The following is a 21,237-nucleotide window of genomic DNA, read 5'->3' as shown; positions in this document are numbered from 1 at the left end:
CTGCTATTTCAAATGGGTGGGCAAAAAAGACAGAGCCTTTTTAGGCACCACAACTATCAAAGGAGGCCAATCTTGCTCATGTGTTGCTTGTCACCTGGAGACCAGTGAAAACTTGGATCTTCAAGAATTGCTTTGTAGCTTAGTGTCTTGCTGTGAAGTTTTCTCGATTTTTTTATTTAAGCTGATTATCCTGCAGTATTTTGAATGAGTTTTATTTATTAATTCATTATGTTTTTGGAAGCTGCCTTAGGGTTTCCGTAAGACTACAAGCATGGGTGTACAAGGTTGCGATAACTAAGGGCTCATCCACCCTATACCTCCATTAATTCTCTGCTGTTCACATGATGTTCTCTTCCAAATTACTGCCTTCCCATGCTTTTCCCTTCCTCAATTCATGTCTTCTCATACCAAGGAGAAGGTATGAAAAAAGATTGGATTGAGGGAGGGGAAAGTGTGGGAGGGTAGCGATTTAGAGCAGAATGTCATACGGGCAATGGAGAATGTAGAGGCATAGGAAGCTTACTATCCACATTAAACAACAAAATGAATGAGCCCTACATTCAATTGTAGTTAGCTGCTAGCACGGGATTTCTCAGACTTGGGTCTCCAGCCTAGGTCTCCAGTTGTCCACCATACCTAGCTAGCAGGATCAGTGATCAGAGATGATGGGAACTGTAGTCCAAAAACAGTTGGAGACCCAAGTTTGGAAAACCCTGAGGACGAGATGGTTGGACAGTGTTCTCGAAGCTACCAGCACGAGTCTGACCAAACTGCGGGAGGCAATGGAAGACAGGAGTGCCTGGCATGCTCTGGTCCATGGGGTCATGAAGAGTCAGAGACGACTAAACAACAACAACAAGCCCACTGGCAGGATGCAGCCTCTGAGGCCTCCTTATTTAGGCTGCAATACCCCCTAGTCACCCTTCCTCTCCCCGCACTGCTGTTAGAAGGCCTTTTCAAGCCTCAGCACAGTGGAGGAACCAGTTTTTATGGGAAGTCACAGGTAAAGATGGGTTAAAAGATATAGAATTGTTTGCTTCCCCCCAGAAAATTGAAAGTGGGGTGATTAGGGGGGTGGGGGGAATGGGTGGGTGAGTGAAGTTGTGCTTTTGTTGCTGAGGTTGTATAACAAAACTGAGTGCCCTGTATGGTTTACCAGAACTGTGTTCCTGTACCTATTTATCTGGGAGTAAATACTCATTTACTTACATCTGAGCAGATATACACTGTGACATCTCATACCATCAAGCATGGCTAAGCTGTCTCCTCCTGAGTAGAACATGGTATGAGATGCTGATATCTGTAATTTTTCAGACATCACACAGTCATCATCCCCTTACCCTTTTTATGGATTCAACACATATTTGGCTACCATTCACCTGGCAAGCCTACTTATTTTTCGCCTCACAATGTGCTTGGATGTAAAGTAGCCAGCTTAGACAAAATGTGATTCACCAAGCCAAACACATTCCAGTGTTCATGTACTCAGGCCCACAGTTTTGTTGGTGTTTGTTTGTTTGTTCTTGACAACCCCTTGTTTTGCTTTTACAGTGCTGGGCAGGGGTTGCATTTGGCTGGGTGGGTCACAAGTTGTTCTGGTCAGTTACAGTAGCATCTCTTAGAAGGCCTCTCAAGCCTTCACAGAAGCAACATCCTCTCACCTGGAAGCCATGCCCCATACAAGGAGAAAAGAGGCAGCACTGATGCTAGTTATACAGTGGTGACCCATCACACAACATACACTGAAGTTATAGAATTCTGGACTGCACCACTGCAGATGGAGGGGAAGCTATTTTTAATGTTGCCTCCTTTAAAATCCTGTACATCCAACTAGCACATCAAGGAGAGACCTGTACTATATATTTATCTAAGCTGTGTAGTTTGCTGCATGGGATAAATTTTATTTTAGCATTTCTATCCTGGGGGAGGGGAGCATTCAGAAACACCTCACACCCCTACGTCTGCAGTGTGAAGTGGTACAATCCAGAATTCTACCACCTCAGCAAGGCTAGTCCAAAACATTTTGCTGTCTGAGGCGGAATATTCAGATGCTGCCTCTGATCCCCCTATCCTGTATAATGCAGATCCCCAGTGTGATCTCCACAGTACACATGAATTAGAAACAAAAACAGCATTTAAGTGAGGCTCTTATTTGGAAACAGGGATTGTGAAGATCAGGGGTGCTTTGGCATAAAGATGACATGAAAATATCCTGTTAGAGTCAGAAGTTTGGTTCCCATGTGAGGCTGTGCCAAACCATGGCTTAGCGTGGCTTCAGTGAACATCTAGCTTCCAGGAGAGGAGACTGCAGCCATTTCACTCCTCCCCCAGTCATTTTGCTGCAGCACCGAGCTGAGCTAAGCCATAATTTAGTGTGTCTTCTGAACCTGAGCTCATGGATTAGCTCTCCCAGACAAACCTAGAGCCATAAACCAAGATCAAACTTTGGTTATGCATAGCTCATGGTTAATCCAAAGAAAGCTAAACAAAGTAACCTGGATTCCCATGAGACACTCTGGCTATATCCACATTAGTGACTGAAAATGCAAATTGGTGCTTATCTCCCGCACTGCATTTCAAGTCAGGCTTGCTTGTTGCTTTGCACCTCAGAGGCGTGGGTGTGGGGCTGTCTTTACCCAATGTTCATTACCTCTTTGGTTCTCCTGCACCTGGAACCCTTCCAAACCCGTCCTATTCCTGAAGCTGTCATCTGCACATGTGCAACAGCTCTCTCAAATGTACACACCTCCGTTTAACGGTGAAGTGAATGTGGCTTACGTTTTCAAACTGGATGGAAACTGGTTTGAGGGGAAATGCATCAAACAGTAGTATTGCTCAAGAAACTGCAGGGTAGATACGGATTGTGTCTGATGTCATCATTGCGTGGCTTCAAACACCAGCAGTGGGAGTGCAATGGGGTAGCTGAAATCTTCTCCCCAGGCAGCAGCCTGCATGTTTGCATTAAACCATGGTTTATCTTCATACAACATATGAACCACGCCAAATAATCAGTATTTTCAGGACTAACCCTAAGATATGAGAGCAACTTGTAACTGTACTACTAACATTGTATTGGAGTTTACTTAGGTTCTTGCTATAGGTTTCCCTCCTTGGTATTTCACTGATGTTGTTAGTATTCATCTTTCTAAAAGACTGGAACTTCATTCACCACTTCTCTTCCCCAAAACCAGCTCATGATATTTTGCTGCCACAGGCAGAACAGCAAACAGCACCACCCTCCCTACATCAGGATTCATAGTATCTTTGGCTGGCCAAATTAGTCTGGCATCTGAGGCAGCCAATACTACAAATGCCTTTAGGTGCTTCCACGCCCAGTAGCTTGATATGCTCAGTGCTGCTCATGAATTCAAAGTTTTTGACAGCATCTACAGAACATCAACCTCAGCCGAGTATACCTGAAGGAGCGTCTCCACCCCCATCGTTCATCCCAGACACTGAGGTCCAGCGGCGAGGGCCTTCTGGTGGTTCCCTCACTGCGAGAAATGAAGTTACAGGGAACCAGACAGAGGGCCTTCTTGGTAGTGGTGCCCACCCTGTGGAACACCCTCCCACCAGATGTCAAAGGCAAAAACAACTACCAGACTTTTAGAAGACATCTGAAGGCAGCCCTGTTTAGGGAAGCTTTTAATATCTGAAGGACTATTGTATTTTAATATTTTGTTGGAAGCTGCCCAGAGTGGCTGGGGAAACCCAGCCAGATGGGCGGGGTATAAATATTATTATTATTATTATTATTATTATTATTATTATTATTATTAAGGTGTCATCCCATTCCTACCTATTTTTAATGGCTTTTTATTGAGTTTTAAATTGGTTGCTCATATACATATTCCATTCACTCTTTAGCATATACATATTCCATTCACTCTTTAGCATATATTGTACACATATAAAAACCAAACAATAACAATATTTCTACACAAGTGACTTCCCACCATCTCAGTGTGGCTTCTTCTGTCTTCTTTCTCTTTTCAGATGTGTTGTGTTTCCTTTTTGCCTTTCTAATACATAATATATATTCCCTATCTGATCTTTACTTTGCAAAATTTAGTCGAAACATATCAAGGGTTTTATTTGAGAACAATGTTCTCCCAGATAATCTTTTACACATTCCCACTCCTGTTTGAGTTTTTGGTTTGGTTGGTTCCTAATTGCCTCTGTCATTCTTGCTAATTCCAAATACTCATACAATTTAGTTTGCCATTCTTCCTTTGTTGGTGTCCTGTCCCCCTTCCAATTTCTAGCGATTAACATTCTTGCTGCTGTTGTAGCATATAGGAACACCATTTTTTGTGATTTGTATTATCAATTGTCATAATCCCTAGAAGAAAGGCTTCAGGTTTCTTCTCAAAAGTTTGTCTGAATTTTTTTAAAAATTTGTCATAGACAGTGTTCCAGAATTTTTTAATTTTGTCACAATCCCACCACATGTAGTACATTGTTCCTTCCCCTTGATTACACCTCCAGCATAGATTTGACTTTGATTTATATACTGTATTTTGGCCAATTTGCTGGGGGTCATGTACCACCTATACAGCATTTTCATAAATTTTTCTTTTATTGTGTAACACGCCATGAATTTTAAATCTTTTTGCCATAGTCTTTCCCAATCCTCCATCTGTATGGAGTACCCAAAACCTTTTTCCCATTTGACCATCACATCTTTGATCTCTTCATCCTTGACCTCCCAATCCAGCAGGAGTCAATAGGTTTTTGATAATGTTTTCTTTTCGTTTTGTAGTAATTCTTTTTCTAATTTTGATGTTTCTTTCTCAAACCCTATTTTCCTGTCTATTTTAAACACATCATTTAATTGGTAGTATTATAACCAATCCACCAATATCTGATTTTTTCAATTTTTTAAAAAAATTCAGTATGTTATGCTCTTCCTTTAAAATTTCTTTATAAGTTGCCCAATTTGATTCCATATTATTTCTCTTCACTGAGAAAGCCTCTAAAGGTGACAGCCACCAAGGTGTCTTTGACTGCACTAAGTTTTTATATCTGTCCCAAACATTATACAGAGATTTTCGAAATATATGGTTTAAAAAAACAACTATGGACTTTCACTTTATTGTATGCATGCCATTCCTACCTATTTAACCCCATACCATTTAAATGCCATTCCACCCCCCACCTCCATTTAATCCATATTTACCATTTCCATTGTTTTTGTTTTTACATGGCAATTTCAGATTAATTGGGGAACTAATAAGGGACAGCATTTTGATAAGGACAGCATCATGTGGAGGCTGCAAAAACAACAACAACAACAAAAAACCACCTACCACGCATAGGCAGCACTGAGTCCAATTAACTTTCCACAACAATAAGTCAAATAATTGTCAATTGCTGCCTTTTCATGACACTCAGAATCAGCTGCTTGAGGCAGACACCTTACTCTGCCTAGTGGTAGAGCTAGCCCTCCTCTCCCTTTGGAACAACAAAAATCCTTCTTCCCTGTGATCAGTCTGATGCCGGAAAAGCATCGGTCCACCTCTTCAAATGGAAGTTGCACCTCCTTCTCATCTCGTTACATATCCCAAGAGCAGCAGTGTAGTTTAAATCCTCTTCAAAGCAATCTCTGTTATTGTGGCTCACATTTCAGGCTGCTGGTTCACTGTCTATATGGCCCAGTTCCTATTAACCACCCTCTCTACACAAATGTTCTCCTGTCTTCCTAACCTCATGCAGAAATTCAGTGGCAAGAGATGGTCCTCAGAAATAGAGGCTATGATACACAGCTGATCCCCTGCACCTTGATTTTTCAAAACCATTGACACTGAGCCTATGGTTTCATTTTGAAAATGAAATGCGTTCCTCTTCCAACAATGGTCCCCATTCTTCAGAAACAGCTGGATACAATGTCCACAGAGATACCACTCTAGAACCCCTCCTGTTTCCAGAATTTTAGAAGTAGTCACTCACTACATTTGAATTTTTATTTTGTCTTTCCTCCCATGGCAGAGCGCAAAGATTCTTTTTTTATATGTGTGAAGTCTCAAAATACTGGAAACCTTGCTGGATTCCTTGGAAATAGTGCCAGCAGCTTAATTCTCCAATTTGTAGAGAATGTGTGGCTCTGTAGTAAAAGAAAAAGAAAGAAAGAAAGAAAGAAAGAAAGAAAGAAAGAAAGAAAGAAAGAAAGAAAGAAAGAAAGAAAGTCCCAGGGAATCCTTACAGAGTGTAATGCTTCCTGCCTTGCAGGAAGGTATCAAATGTTTTAAATGATGTTTGCTGGCAAAGTCATATATAGGTGCTATATCTTGCAATAGAGTGCATTAACATGGCACCTGGCAAGCTGAGGTTTAAAATCCTTTTCCATGCAGCTCAAAGCACTAAACCTGCTGCCAATAGGCCAGCAATTAGCCTTGTCAACATTCCTCCCCCCCCCCCCAGAAAAAAATCCAGCTCTGTTATAGCAAGCCTAATTGGCAGCAAGCCCCTGATTCCCAAGATAGAGCGGCTATATCAGCAGCAGGGAGGAAAATGAAAGCAAGGAGGAAACAGGTGTCCAAATTGTTCCTGTACAGGGTAGGAGATGTGAAAGGCTTGCCTCTGCACCCAGGACTCAGTCACTGCAAACCCAGTTTCTGCATAATCTTTAAACACACACTGCACACACCATTTCAGGGCATCACTGAGGATTGTGCAAAGGAGGGATTTTTTAAAAAGTGGGATATGGCTTATAGGCAGCAGTCATGAGCCACATCAAATATATATGGCTGGCTGGCCTGCCTTACATATTAATTTTTATAATGCATACATACATTGTCTCTCGACAAAGTGCTTGAAACAACATGTAACCAAAAGAAAGTTAATCTTTTCTGAGCAGTAGTGGAATTGGTTCATTTTAGATGTGGATGCTCTTACCAGAGAGTAATGTGTATTGCCTTGCTCACTTGCAGCCTGGTGTATTTGAGGACCTTCCCGGTCTTTCCACTGATGGGGTGGACTGGACTTCTGCCAAGTCCTCCTGACCCAACATCACTACTGCTTCTGAACAGTGAACTTCTACTGCAGTTTCAAATCTGGACCACTGTTCTTAGTAAGCTTTTCAAGCAATATATGTCTCAGACTATAGGAAAGCCTTTTCAATAACATTTTCCCAGAGTCAAGCAATGGATTTGCACAGAAAATCAATCTGCCCATTCAAATTTCAGCTAGTTCTGAGTCTGCTGTCATTCTTTCAATATTCCCAGTTGCTCATTTCACTTAAAAGGCTCTGGGTGTTCACATCCTTGCATTTCAATTCCATGCATGTGTTATGGGATTTGCAATCTTAAACATGTGTTACAGGATTGTAATATGGAGTGTGTGTTTTGCTCCATATGTTGTATTTAATCATGGAGTGAATTATTATTGTAAAAAAATAATATTTCAAAATTATACAGAGACTGAGTGCTTTTTTCTGGAGGGGGTGCAGGGGTATGCATACTCCTACACATTTTGTGAATCTAAGTTTAGCCTCATTGAGGGGCAGTATTTCAATATGAGTAGAAAAATGAGAGTACTGTACTCCTAAACATTTTTTTAAAGAAAAAAGCATTATGTGTGTATGCATATAGAGAGAGTGTATCTAGAGAGTGTATATAGAGTGGTATATAGAGAGAGTGTAAATAAATCTGGATAGTTCCCAAGCCTCCATGTTGATGCCTTTTTGAGGAATAGTGAAAGATGTGTGACACAACTTACTGCTTAATAAGCAAAACCTTCCACTTATTGTTGGAAAGAAAGATCATCATGTTGGTTGTTACTTGTCTTGAGGGTCCCATTTGTGACAAAAAGACAAGATACAGATTTTTCATGGAATGATAGAAGGGATCTAGTCCAACCCCCTGCAAAGCAGGAATCTTTTGCCCAACGTGGGGCCTGAACCCACAACCTTGAGATTAAGAGTCTCATGCTCTACCGGCTGAGCTTTCCCAGTTTAAAGGCCTCAGATAATTTTTAAATTAATACATTTTTAATTAATTTAAAACCATCTCTCTCTGATAAAGCTCTGTTGTAAGCCAATATTGGTAGAAAGGCAAAATATGTGGTTTAAATTTGGGGGGTGAGGGAACTTAACTAAGGCTTCTGTTGATGAATCTAAAGCTTGCAGGCCAGCTTTTTAAACCTATGGCTCTCATGCAGTATCTCTCTCCTTGGAGACATTTTGTTCCTTGGCTACATACACTTCCCCTTTTCTCATGTTGATTGAAGGGAAGTAGGTTAAGATATGAACATGAGATGGGTACTCAACACAGCCATTGGTCTATATGGTGATGTGCAAAACTGGTGCAGTAAGTAGTGAAGTTTGTATGGGGTGCTGTTGCACCAACCTGTCATCTTTAGAGTACAATCTTATGTGTGTACCCAGAAGTAAGCCCCACTGTGTCCAATGTTGTGCAGCCTTGGAGCCCTACCTGCGAGACTCAATACAGTAATGCAGCTTGCTAAACCCTGTGAAACAAGGTTGTTAAGATCGTTTATAGGTCAATAATTTTCAGTCCACATCAAGGCTGCTTAAGTCTTTAAAACACCCCAAGTGATAAATGTATTCTAGCTTTAGGTGCTGCTAACACAAGTAGATGAATATAGCATCAAGCCAGCAATGTGTTGACAGTGTATCTATTTAAATGCAAGGTGGTTCTGAAAAATACAGGAAATGTTATACACACTGAGCCAAGTTGTTCATTGGTACACTAGCACATATGGTTCTTATGATCACTCGCTGTTCTAAGACCCCCTGTTAGACAACCATATGTGTTGGCTAAATTCCCTAGGAGCGAACGAACTGTATTGATGACAAACTGGCTTCCTTTTCTCCAAATGCCCTTCGGTTTCTTCATTTACGTCTCACTTATAACTTTGCTTTTATGTAGCTATTTATACCTAATTTTACAAAATATTAAGGTACATCTACATTTTCCTACTGAAGCACACAAATATAAATATAAACATTTTTAAAGGAGTTGAATCATGTTAAAGGAAAGAAGTATAATATTTGTCTTTAACTTGCATATGTTATTTTCCAAAACAATTCTAGGTATTGATGTAATTATGATGGAGGATTCCTCGTCACAACAAGAGTCCCGCCTAGGTTTTTAAAAAATCCTCTCTGTTAGCACCTACACGTGCAAATCTCCAGAAACCTCAGCTTCTTATGCCAGAGCAATAGATGTATTATATTTGTTCCAAATGTTTAAATATTTCAGAAGGAGGGGGGAAAGCTAGTTGTATCACCAGCTGGCCTGATCTGGTACCTGAATTTTAATTGAAGAGTGGTAATATTAAAAACTTGGTGTTCCCTGTGTTATGTGTGAGAATGGATGGATGTGCATGTATATGCATGATTTGGTTTGTGGACATGTATGAGTGTGTAATGTGTTGTGGGGGGAGGGGGTCCTCCCACTTTTCACATGGGGATGTGGCTGTTGGGCTGAAAAGGCTTCCCCCACCCTGGTATACAAAGAAAAGAAAATAGCATATTATGGCCTCTAGAATAGCTCAGCCTAGAAAGAAGGCTATTATGTCAGTACACTAAAGCCAGAGGAAGGAATCTTAAACTGCTTCCCCTCCTCTATTTTATTTGAACTTTACAATCTAAATGTCCTACATTTTCTTTCTACACATTGTGAGCCTATATTATGGTAGTGCTCTACGGTTATTATTTTTCACATTCTGACATTTATTGACCACCCATCAAAAACATCCTCTGGGCAGTTCACACAAAATTGAGGACAATAAATTATATAACAATAAAGAAGTTAAAACACTAAAATCAATACAATTATCTGCATTAAAAAGGGGGGGGGGGAAACAGCACAAGAAACACAGAACCATTCTACAATAACAGTTAGAACCCAGCTAAAAATAATTCCATGGGTTTTCTGAAGAGCCTGGGAGAATAAAAAATCTCCCACTGGTCTGAAGATCTGAAGGTAGATGCCAGGCAAGCCTCACTGGGAAAGCAATCCAAACTCAGGGTGCCACCAGTGAAAAGGCCCTCTCCCTGGGGGCTACCTCATCTCTTTAGGCAGGAAACCCTGGAGACTTTTGTCAATGAGAAAATCAACCTGCAGCTGCAACTGAGGTGACAGTTCCTGGAATTTTAGTTTGGCAAAAGCAGGCTCCTAGGTTAATTGCTGAGGCTTTTCCCCTCCACTTTTTCTTCACATTGCATCAAATCTATCTACGCTTCACAAATCTCCCCTTACCTGAAGCACCAGGCAGTTCATGAGTAGATGATGTAGCTGCTTTGCTGATACACCACTTTGGTACCTTCTGCCTGAATCCTGGCAGTACCTGGAGGAAGCTATATTGCTCTCTGGAACTAAAACAGAAATAATCAGTTAGCTTCATCAGCAGATTGGGGGGCACCCTGACATGTACCGTACTTCTGCCAGTTACAGGAAGCAAAGAGTGAGCAAGGCAGTTTCCTGGATGGGTAAATATATAGAAAGCCTGCTTGACCTCTCATTGTCTTTTAAACTATGAGTGGGGAACCTATGGCTGTCCTGATGTTGCTAGACCACAGTGTCCATCAGTCCAGCCAGACCATGGCCAATGGCCAAGGATGATGGGAGCTGTAATCCAGGAACATCTGATGAGCCACAAATTCCCCACACATTCTAAACCTTGAGACAATTGAAATACAATCCTATTTATACCTATTGAGTTGAGGTAAGTGTGCCTCAATTTCAATAGAGTTGAAATGTTATTATATTTGTTATAGCAGGGTTTTGTTTTGTTTTAAAAAAATGATGCTTATTATATTACCTTGAATGTTATCCCCATTATATGTGTGTTCCTGTATCCTAGTTTTAAGCCAGGAAAGTAGGCCAGAAGACTATATTTTGATTACCAAAGCAACAACAAGAGGCAGAAGAAGATTTAAACACAAAGTGCAATTAACAATTGACTTGAATATAGGCCAAGTAGTCTTAATGGTTATTTACAGTATTGTAATTTTTAAGTATAGGTTTAGAATCACTACACTCTGGTGTTTTTGTTTAGATATGGAAATTAGGGCTGTTGTTATTTTATATTGGCTTACAACGCTTCATCACCCTTTAAAGGAAAAACCTCCTCTACAAAATTCAGATTTGAGAAGTATAAATAAATATTCTTTGCATATATAAATATCCCTCCATTTCAGTATATATACCATTGGTATATAAAGCTCTTAACAGCTTGGGACCAGTTTATTTGTGGGGTGATACCCCCTATGTGCCCACTTCAATCTGCAGAACTGGCACTGTTACAGATACCACATAATACGTGTTCTGCAGTTATCAGAAATCAATCTTTTTGTGTGGCAACACCTACAGGAACTCCCTGCCTATTGACACCAGGAAGGCTCCTTCACTGTTTTTTTTTTGGGGGGGGGCAACTGCTTAACACGTTTTTGTTTAGGCAAGCCTACCCAGACAAGTAGAAGTTGATGTACCTTAATCTCTTTTTAGTTTACTGCTGATTTCAACTGTTTTAAAAATGTTTTAATTACTTGCTTTTAAATGTGTTTACTGATAATCTTAATATTTCTTGTGAACTGCTTTAGATGTTTTGTTACAATCAACATACATACATACATACATACATACATAATTTTATTTGTATACTGCTTTTCCATGGCTAAAACCATGCTCAAGGCAGCTTACAGCATGAAAAAAACAACACAGTAATTACAAATTTAAACAATAAATAAAACACATCAAAATGTGCACAGTCAAATTGAACCATTTCCATATAAATCAAAACAAGAGCTAATAACAGAGATACAAAAAGTTAATATCAATAACAGCAACAACCCTCCCCCAACAACAACAACAAAACTGCTTAAAATAATACCCCAGCCAAAGAGTTTGTTCAGCAGCCTCAGCTTTTGTAGCTGGAGTCAGTCAGGGCCTTGCCCTCCCAGACCAGGTGGGAAAAGGCCTACACCACAGCTATGTGGTATATAAATTTTGTTAAAATAAACGTGTTGTTGTTATTATTATTATTTATTAAATTTGCATACCACCCTTCATTGGAAGATCACAGGGTGGTTCGCAACATTAAAATACATGATGAGAACACAAAATACATCATAAAAACAAAAACAAACCAATAACCCCCCTCCCACAAACACAGCTTCTAAGAGGCCAGGGTGAGCTGTGGTCCTATTTAAGCATTAGACTGCATATATGCCATACATTGAAAGGACATCTCCTTCAAAGAATCCTGAGAGCTGCAACTCTGTTAGGAGTAAACTACAGTTACCACGATTCCTTTTGGGGAGGCGGTATATGGTTTAGGTATGTGGTGTGTACAGAGCTTTAGTCTGGAGTTGCTGGTTGGAATGTTGGAGCAACATTCAAGAATGCCTTGTCTCTGCTTGGAGCTATCCAGGGTGCTAGCCACCTTGTTAGTTTGCCTTCCATGCCTTGACACTTGGTTTGCCTCACCTTATATATCTGAACCTGTGCTTTGCTTCATCAGGCCTTGCTTTGCTGGAAAATGACCCATACTTGATCTGACTTTGCTCCCCAGAGCCTAAACTGTGAATGTAAATTGGTATCCTTGGACTCTGACCTTAGCAAATGACCCCACTTAAGCTTGAAGCCTCTCCTCTGGCCGGGACAGTACAGGAACTAATGACATGAGCCCGGAGAGAGAGGGGGCTTTATACATGATGCTGAAATTCCACTTCATCTCAAAAGTGGTTTGTGGAAAAGGGAAAGGAAACAGAAGAAGAAGAAGAATCAAACAGTAAAATTAAAGTCATATTGTTTTCTCATTGTATGTTGACACTTTAATAACATCCTCTCATTAATTCTTGTACACCCATACACAACTTAATATCTTTGCTCAGCTTCAACAGAGGAGATGGCCTCTTATGTGGTGGTCCCTGGACTTTGGAACAGAAATAGCTGATGCAACTAGTCTGGCACTCCTATCACTGCCAGCCTTGCTGATGCCTTGCCATGGCACCACCCCAGTAAATCTCAGCATTGCTGGTGTCAGGGTGGTGGCTCCATTGAACTGCAGTGTGCCGGCCTCTCCTACTTTGAAAAGCCTCCCATAAGGAGGTTTTCCTGGCACTACAAGTTTTTTGCTGCCAGGCGGACACATTCCGATATGCTCAGGTGCTTCAGACCGGAGATTATTCTTCTAACTGTTCTATCCTCTGAGGGTTTTTTTTTGTCGTGCTGTGTTTTGCCGTGCTTATCTATTGGTTTTAAATTGTACTCCAACTTTGTGCAATTGTTATTCACACTTTGGAATAACATGTATCTTTCGATAAATGGTGGGCAACCACGCCATCACCAGTGTTCAGAATGGCAATATGTATCGAAATACAGACTTTAATCTTTCTGGATTTGCCTGTTTTAGTATAAAATGAAACATCTACTATGGATCTGTTGGATATAAACCCAGAGTTCAAAAATGTGCTCAACTGTGTAAGCCTTAGTTGGGCTTTTTCCGGGGATTGTGGGGGGGAGGGATCTCCAATTGTCCCTGGACTCCAACTCCCATCAGCTCTAGCCAGCATAGCCAATGATCAGGGATGATGGGAGGTGTGGTCCAACACCTACTGGAGGGCCAGACAAATACCCACCAATCTTTCAAATACATCTCTCAATCTGTGAACCTCAGTGGGAGCAGTACAAGGAAACAAGCTAGTAAGGTTGTGAAAATGAGTAAGGACTGGATTTGTTAGGCTTTTTTCTGACTGAAAATACCATGGGAATAATTAGGAACACAGGCTCTAAAACATTACCCGAATCATGTATCTATTTCTCTTCTGCGGGATTTGTACAATTGGATTATGATGCAGCTGCCTCTGAAATGTATGGCAGTTCATTCATCCATTTGGACCAGTTGAGTGAAACTCTTAATATATTTTGCCTAACTGCAGGATGACACATCAGCACTTGGGTTGAAAACAATGCCAGAATGGGTGAAATGAATAATCTTTCTTTGGCTTTTTGTAGGGGGCAGGGTTGGTACTGGAGATTACAAGCTGTGAACAAGCAGTTCAGTCAGTCAGTAAATCTACAAAATGTTTGATTTACTTCTTTAAATTCTCTTCGGATATTTATTTCCTTAATTTTTTTCTACTGAATGTATTCAAAGCAGCCGGCAAAAGTCAAAAAAGAAATTGCAAATCAGAACATGATAAAAATAAAACAGCCACTCAAAACCACAGCCCAAAATTAAATATCAAAACTGTTCTGTCCTCTGCCCCAAAACATGCAAGCAGGAGCTCTTACTTGTAAGTAATAAAATTACTCAGCAGCTGACAAAAGGACTCAGGAGACACAGTTCAGTATCAGGGAAGTTCAGAACTAGACAGAAACAGAAAACAGCCCAGAGAGTTTCCACAACCTGCTCAGCAAGCTTTCAAAAACCAGACATAGCACACTCCTTCTGAAGACTCACTCAGATTCCAAACACATGCTCTGTTGGGATGGGTGGCTATGCTCCTATCTCCAAAGGTGGCACCTGGTTCTAGGTAACAAGATTGCCCCTGTCTATTCAGGCTCCTCTTCAGTCACAGCTGCCTCCTGTTCATTCTCCCCCCTTGCTGAGGTTCTCCCCAGCCTCCACTGAGGTTCTCTGCTCTATGGGAAGATCGAGGAGAGGGTGGGGATAGCTGGCATCCTTCCTCCCTATTCCAAAGTGACTGAAGTTGGAGCAGAAAAAGATCTTCCCCCTCCTCCAACCCAAGTTCTCACCATTCAGCCCCCACCCCAATTCTTCCTCCTCCTGCATCAGATTCTGCCAATCCAAACCCAATCCTGACAGACCTGAGGAGCTCATGACAAACAGCTGCAGGGAAATTGCAGACACACCGGGTTGTATCTCCTGGTGGCTTCGTGCTAGCAACTGCTTGCTTGCTTGCCTGTTTCCTGCTTAGCATTTGTGTCTGTAAGAAGTGTTAGCTGATTTCCACCTTTCCTACTACAGACACCCACACTATATTCTGCATAAGGGGGCATGGGGATCCACAAAAATTAGAAGTGCTTTCTGCTAGCAGAATATGCCAATATTGGATACAGCCCAAAATCCATATAGAAGCCTGTGACAGAAGAGTGACTGACAGCAGGGGAGTCTGGTGGAACTCTGGGTGTGAATGACAGGAGCTGAGCATCTGTGGAGAATGACTGTTGAAGGGAGAGCCAGAGGAGATGATGGGAGGAGGAATGAGGAGGGAGAAGGAACAGATGAAAAAAGACAGCTGTTTGAAATTGGGAGACGGGTATACCAGGTTACAGTAGTAAAATTTAGTTATTCTTTATCAAGTTGCCATTTATTCTGGTGTGGCTATTTCCTATACAGAAATTATATTTAATGTTCTTAAATAAATGAAGGTGTTCTTGTTTAGGTGGATTCTAGGAATAACCAGTCTCACCCCACATGTCTTGCGTGGCTATACACCAGAGGTCAGTAAATGTCTCAAAAATTCAAAAAGCACCAGAGACTCCGCTTTCTGCCCAGTTCCTGTTTGCACTGACTCAGTCACTCTTGCATTGCACTCCTCTCTCCTGCTCTGAACAAGAGGAGAGATGCAAAGAACTTCCCTCTGTGAGGGAGCGCTGCGGTGGCTAATGAAGGTGCTTTTCCACCCTTGATAGGGCTACTGATGTGGGCAACATGCCTGCACCATTTTGTGGTCTTGTCTCCTTTTATGCTTTTAGATGGGACAGCCATTTTGCCATGCACCACAGCAACCATTTTGTGTTACACTACTCCCCCACAGCTGCCATTTTGTGACTTGTACCCATGGCACTCAAAATTCAAAGTGACTCTTGGAACATTTTGAAGCCCCTTAACGTTATCCAGGGAAGGTGTTTTGGTTAGAAAAATTTCCATCTGCTGATAAAAACTGAACAGGCAGTTACCGGTAGATCTCTGCTCGGACTCAAGGACCAGTACAGAACAAGCCTGCTGCTAAATCAAACATATGTTATCCCACTTAAAGATGGTGCATAGCATAAGGCATCCTCTCCAGATATGAAGAGATTAGAAGGACCATATAGACTTTGAAATGGAACATGAACCAGTTCAGTCCACACTACAATCATGACTTGAAACCTCCCTGATCCCCAGAACAAAGAACTAGCAACCTGTTGTGTTTTGTGGGCTTTGGTCCAACATAGTATAACATGAGACTCTTAATCTCAGGGTCATGTGTTTGAACCAGTGGCGTAGCGTGGGGGTGCAGGGGGGGCCGGCCGCACCGGGCGCAACATCTGGGGGGCGCGCTCGCACTCGCAGCTCTCTGCCCCTAAAATCCACGGGTTAGGGGGCGCAAATTACTTGCCTTGCCCCAGGTGCTGACAACCCACGCTACGCCACTGGTTTGAACCCCATGTTGGGCAAAAGATTCCTGCATTGCAGGAGGTTGGAACCTCCCGGTGGTCTCTTCCAACTCTACAGTTCTATTATTCTATATCTGAGGGAACCCCTTTTGTGTTACGCATGGGATTGCCTTTGAAGCTGCTAAGTGGGAATGCATTATGAACCTACAACTGGAGACAGTGCAGCTGCTTTGTCCATTCCCAGGCTCAAGTCAAAATGCTGGTTTTGACTTCATGGCTTGCGGCTCTCTTATGGCTGGTTATCTCCATAAGTGCCTGGACTTGCTTTGGATCTTAATATACTTAGTGGGGATAAAACAGGCCTAGGTGGTTTGGTGCTACAGCTGAAAAGTAGAAAGGTTAAGTAACCTCTTCCAGCACATATTATTATTATTATTATTATTATTAGTCCTTCATATCCCACACTCCTTATGCCACTTCACAACAAAAAAGGCTTGTGGGCTTGTGAGTTCAATTGCCTAACAGGATATTCTGTGTAAATTCCTGTGAGAACCTTTTAGAGAAGAAAAGGTGCTGGCCTAAAAATGCACTGAAATATCAATAATTAAGCAGCCCAGTCCTGCTCAAAGTCAGTACATGAACCACCTCCACGCAGCCGAGATGCACCTTATGCATCTTTGCAATCTATGAAAAACAGGTGAGCTATTTTCAAAACTTGCTTTGACATTTATTGTTACTGGCATCATCATCAATCAAAATTGTGCTAGGAAATATGTGTGCCACTCAGACCTACTGCATCACAGGAGACCCCCATCTCTCACTGTTTAACCCAGCCTGCCAGAGACTGATGTAAACAACAAAGAGACATGGGTCAGTGCCCAGAAGGATTTCCCTTGCAATACAGTAAGGCTCAGAGGCTATATATAAGGCTAAACAGAAGCAGGATTATGTCTTTGCTGGTTCCAGGCATTCCACCTTCCCCATCTGGATATGGGCCTGAAAGACTGAGGAAAAGTTGGGAGGCATGGAGGGTAAGTTGTAAATGACACATGGTGCCATAGCCAACATCATTACTGTTCACAGGGTGTGTCAAGTTATCAGCCTTAGATTCCTGGCTTTGTGGAGCTTGAGCCAACATGAGAATTTTTTTAATCACTGAATTGGAATCTGCTTTGAACAAACCAATCATGTGAACCTTTCATCACAAGCGGAGATCACAATTCAACCTGCCAGCTGCTTAAACCACTTTGGAGAGCTTTGCATCTGCATGCAAACAAGTAATCGGCACATGTAATAAACAGCTCAGCTGGCTGATGAACCATTAGCCAAGATCTATTTGTCCCCTCCCTCAAAAAATAATAATCTATCAGTCGGCTTCATGCACCATGAATTAGCTGTTAGTAATATGAATTATTACTAACAATTCTGTTGCATGAATGAGTGATTAGTAATATGAAGAAGTGTGCATGCACACGAAAGCTCATACCAAGAACTAACTTAGTTGGTCTTTAAGGTGCTACTGGAAGGAATTTTTTTATTTTGACTATGGCAGACCAACACGGCTACCTATCTACTACTAGTAATATGAAGACAGCATAGACTTACATCTTCTTATAGGCTAAGAGATTAAACTCTAAGAAAAAAAGTCAACAGCTGTTTAAGGTGCAGCCAGGAGAAAATATGCATTGCATATCTTGCTAATATGCTGTCAGTCAAGTTAAGTTTATTTATAGATCCCCATTTCTGCTACTACTGCACACTCAGTGGGTTAACAACAGACACAGCAACATAATAATTAAGTACAATAACAGAATAATTAAATTCATTACAAAAATGAATGTTACTGAAATAAGGGTAATATTGCTTAGCATTTCTTTTTTTTAAAAAATGGAATAATTGAGCATGTTTTCATGATATAAATGAAAAGTCAGTTATTTAACAGCGTGCACAGAGGCTTAGGGAGGGCAGCAGGACAGGCTGCAGCCTCTTATTGTTGTATGCCTGCCCGCGAACACAATGAAGCATGTTTGTCCATTTCATATTGCTAGTAGTGGACAAAAAAACTGGAGACAATGGACACAAGTAAGAATGGGGTAGAATTTCAGTTTGAATTTTTATGTGAGCCTACTTAGCCTGGACTTCCTGAACCAGCAAGCAAATCTAAATGCTGTTGTTGTTTGAAATTTTCACTTCTCTTCATTTTGCAATGCAGTCCCCCAACCAAAAATAAGTCTACAAAAATGTGTCTTGTTAGGGAAAAGGGAAGGAATTAAACAATGATGGAAGACAAGTTTTCAAAGTTAAACATTATGTAAGTACATAAGTATATAAGAAAAAGTAACACCCTCTCTCTTTATTTGGTAAGTAAATTTATATGACAATGCGACAATCAGATTTTGAATTCTATAGGGCAGTGGTTGTTGCAGTTCTAGAGGGTAGAGAAGTTAAAAATTATAGAAGCCAGGCTAATCAGCAAACAGCACAGAAATTCTCAGTCAGGGTGTGTGTGTGCTTGCGCAAGTTGAAGTTTTAATTGCCTTATTTGTTTCTCAGTGGCAGTAACATTAGTACTTTGGTTATCTCTCACTGCCTACTCCATCACTGTAAACACACTGAGGTGGTGGTGGAAGGCCAGCTAAAATGCAGATACAATTCCAAATAGCTCACTAGAAGTGAATCTTAATTTCTGTACTATGTAATACTGCTACTTGGGTTCAAACAGCCAACCGTGGATATTTGCTAGGTCAGAGGTATGCCTAAGAACGTAGAAGCTGCCATGATGTGGATCCAGGACTCTGCACCTAGTTTTGAAATCATAAAAAAGGTTCAATAAGGGCTAGATGTGTCTGCCCAGGCAGAATAAACAAACCAGAGGAGATTCTAGGGATTTTTTTTTATTTCCACGTATGTAGAGTTAATCTGCAAATTAATGATGATCCTCTGCAGTCTATTTGTTCCTATTTTAAATAATATTTGCTCCCAACTAGTTACTGTTATACAAGTTATTCATCGCCTCATCCATCTATTACTTTATTTTCTCACAATCTGGTCCCATATATATTTGCAGAGTGTTTCTTTTGCTGCCATATAAGAAGATAAAAATCCAGGCCCATTCTTCTGATACTTTCTCAAAAAGGGAGCTTCTGAATCTTTTTTGGGGGAGTAGCTTTTCCATTTCTCAGAAATGGGAGGGTCAGAGAATCGAGAGGCCTCCCTGCATGCACCTCCATGACCCAAAACTAATGAGGAGTTGTGCCTGCCTTGGTTCCTTCTTCTCAACTACAAGTCAACCTCCACTCTCTCCAAAGGAGCATACTCCTCATCCACATATAAGACAAAACTATTTTGTCACAGGTTCTCTCAGACTTAAAAGAAACCTTGCTGCCTTTAATCTTGTAAGAAAAACCCTTCAGAAGAAAGGTATACATTTCAGAACTACTTACACCCTTTGGCCTAGTACTTCAAGTGGCAAAGGAAGGCTCTTCTCTCACACTGATGAGGATTTTGAACCGTTCTCACACAGGATGGTGAAGTAACATGAGGGAAGACTATATATGCTCTTTTAAGTTTTTTCTTTCTGTCACTTCTGGTTCCCACAGAATATTCATTCAGGCCTTCTCCTTCTGATCTGCTTCATTAACATATCTTACCATCTTTCCTTGCTCTTTGTTCCTGTTAATAATATTCTCTCTTAACTAGTTTTTTTTTTAAAAAAATACAGGTTATTTCTCCTCAATAGATATATTGCTTTATTTTGTAACAACCTGATCCAATGCATATTTACTTGGAAGTAAGTCCTATGACATTCTCTGGACATCACTGTGCCAAGTAAGTGTGCACGGGATGGCAGTTAACAGGAGCAACATTCCCCTCATCCTTGTCTTAACAAGGACCTTGATCCAGAAACAGGAGCTGGAGAATTATATAAACGTAATACAGGAGGAGTAGAATAGTGGTGGAGGAGGAAAAGGGCCTTTCTACTCATTCCTAGTTGTACAGCTGCTTACCATGTCAGTCATAGAAAGAAATGGCAACCTGCTTCTATCTGAGGCATTTTCACTCAAAAGAAATTTTTAGAAGTTTACGAAAGCATTTAGTAAAGACCTCAGAGCCACAGACCTGCAGTGTTGCATAAGCCTGGCATTTGAAAGCCATCCCTGGGAACTTCCAGACTGTCACTCATTTCTTGTGGGATTCAATCACATCCTGGCAAATTCAGGCTGAGCAATTACCATAAAGCTGACCTGGAGCTCCTGCAAAACAAACCAGCTTCTCCCAGAAGTCCAGGCTTTCTGAGGTAACAAAAGTGGCGGGAAAATGTGTGTGAGGGAAAGTGTTCCTTAACGCAACAATGTCTAATCTCCCCACAAACAAATCAGCATCAGTGTTTACTAAATAGCCTTCGTAGTCTAATCTCTCTTCAAACAAATCAGGCTGAATGCTCATTAAACAGGTTGTCTTGAAGTCACCCTTGCAAACTTTAAAAACATTCATGTTCAACAAGGCATTTGATGGCTGGAACAACCTGCTCCTGGCAATCTTGAAATTAGCAGCTGGGAGCATGTGTGACTGCTTGGAAATGTTTTCAGGTGCTTTAAATGGTTTAAATTTCTTTTCTTTTTAATGTATTGTTTTGTTGTTTACTGTCCTGGGGTTCATTGTCATCAATACCATCTTCACCACCATCATCTCTTAAGATGAAGGTTAAAAGGAAGATGCTTGTGGGGGCAGGATCTGTGGTCAGTGATGTAAAACTGCTGAAGCACTACTAAGGAAGTCATGGTCTAAGACCCCATATTTCACTCAAAACATCTCACTCTAAATTTGAAGCTGAGGACATCTCCAACAGGCCATACAGGTTTTCTTTCCCTGTTGACACCCAGGCTGTGTGGCAGCCCTAAAAGGGAGGAGGGATGCCATTCTG

At 41.1% G+C, this 21,237-nt stretch overlaps 1 protein-coding gene and 1 long non-coding RNA gene across 4 annotated transcripts in view; one reads left to right on the top strand and one right to left on the bottom strand.

Moving 5' to 3' along the window:
* Nucleotides 1–21,237, top strand: part of ASRGL1 (asparaginase and isoaspartyl peptidase 1) — a 68,097-nt gene that overhangs the window by 3,014 nt on the left and 43,846 nt on the right. For 2 of the 3 annotated variants that reach the window (XM_081186936.1, XM_081186941.1), the window contains exon 2: nucleotides 6,930–7,069. The exons of the other annotated variant lie outside the window; for it this stretch is intronic. In XM_081186936.1, the coding sequence (XP_081043062.1) occupies nucleotides 6,967–7,069 (103 nt within the window). In that variant the 5' untranslated portion in view covers nucleotides 6,930–6,966. The remainder of the gene's footprint in view (nucleotides 1–6,929; nucleotides 7,070–21,237) is intronic. 3 annotated transcript variants of the gene reach the window in all.
* Nucleotides 5,310–20,895, bottom strand: LOC308583168. The gene is made up of 3 exons (XR_014006105.1): nucleotides 20,433–20,895; nucleotides 10,224–10,339; nucleotides 5,310–6,103 (listed from the first exon to the last, which is right to left on the bottom strand). It is a non-coding gene; the product is annotated as an uncharacterized lncRNA (long non-coding RNA).

Source organism: Podarcis bocagei, assembly GCF_964188305.1.
Source record: "Podarcis bocagei genome assembly, chromosome: 3".
NCBI lineage: Eukaryota > Metazoa > Chordata > Lepidosauria > Squamata > Lacertidae > Podarcis > Podarcis bocagei.
The sequence above is the reverse complement of the archived record's forward strand: the minus strand, read 5'-3'. Positions and strand labels throughout refer to the sequence as shown.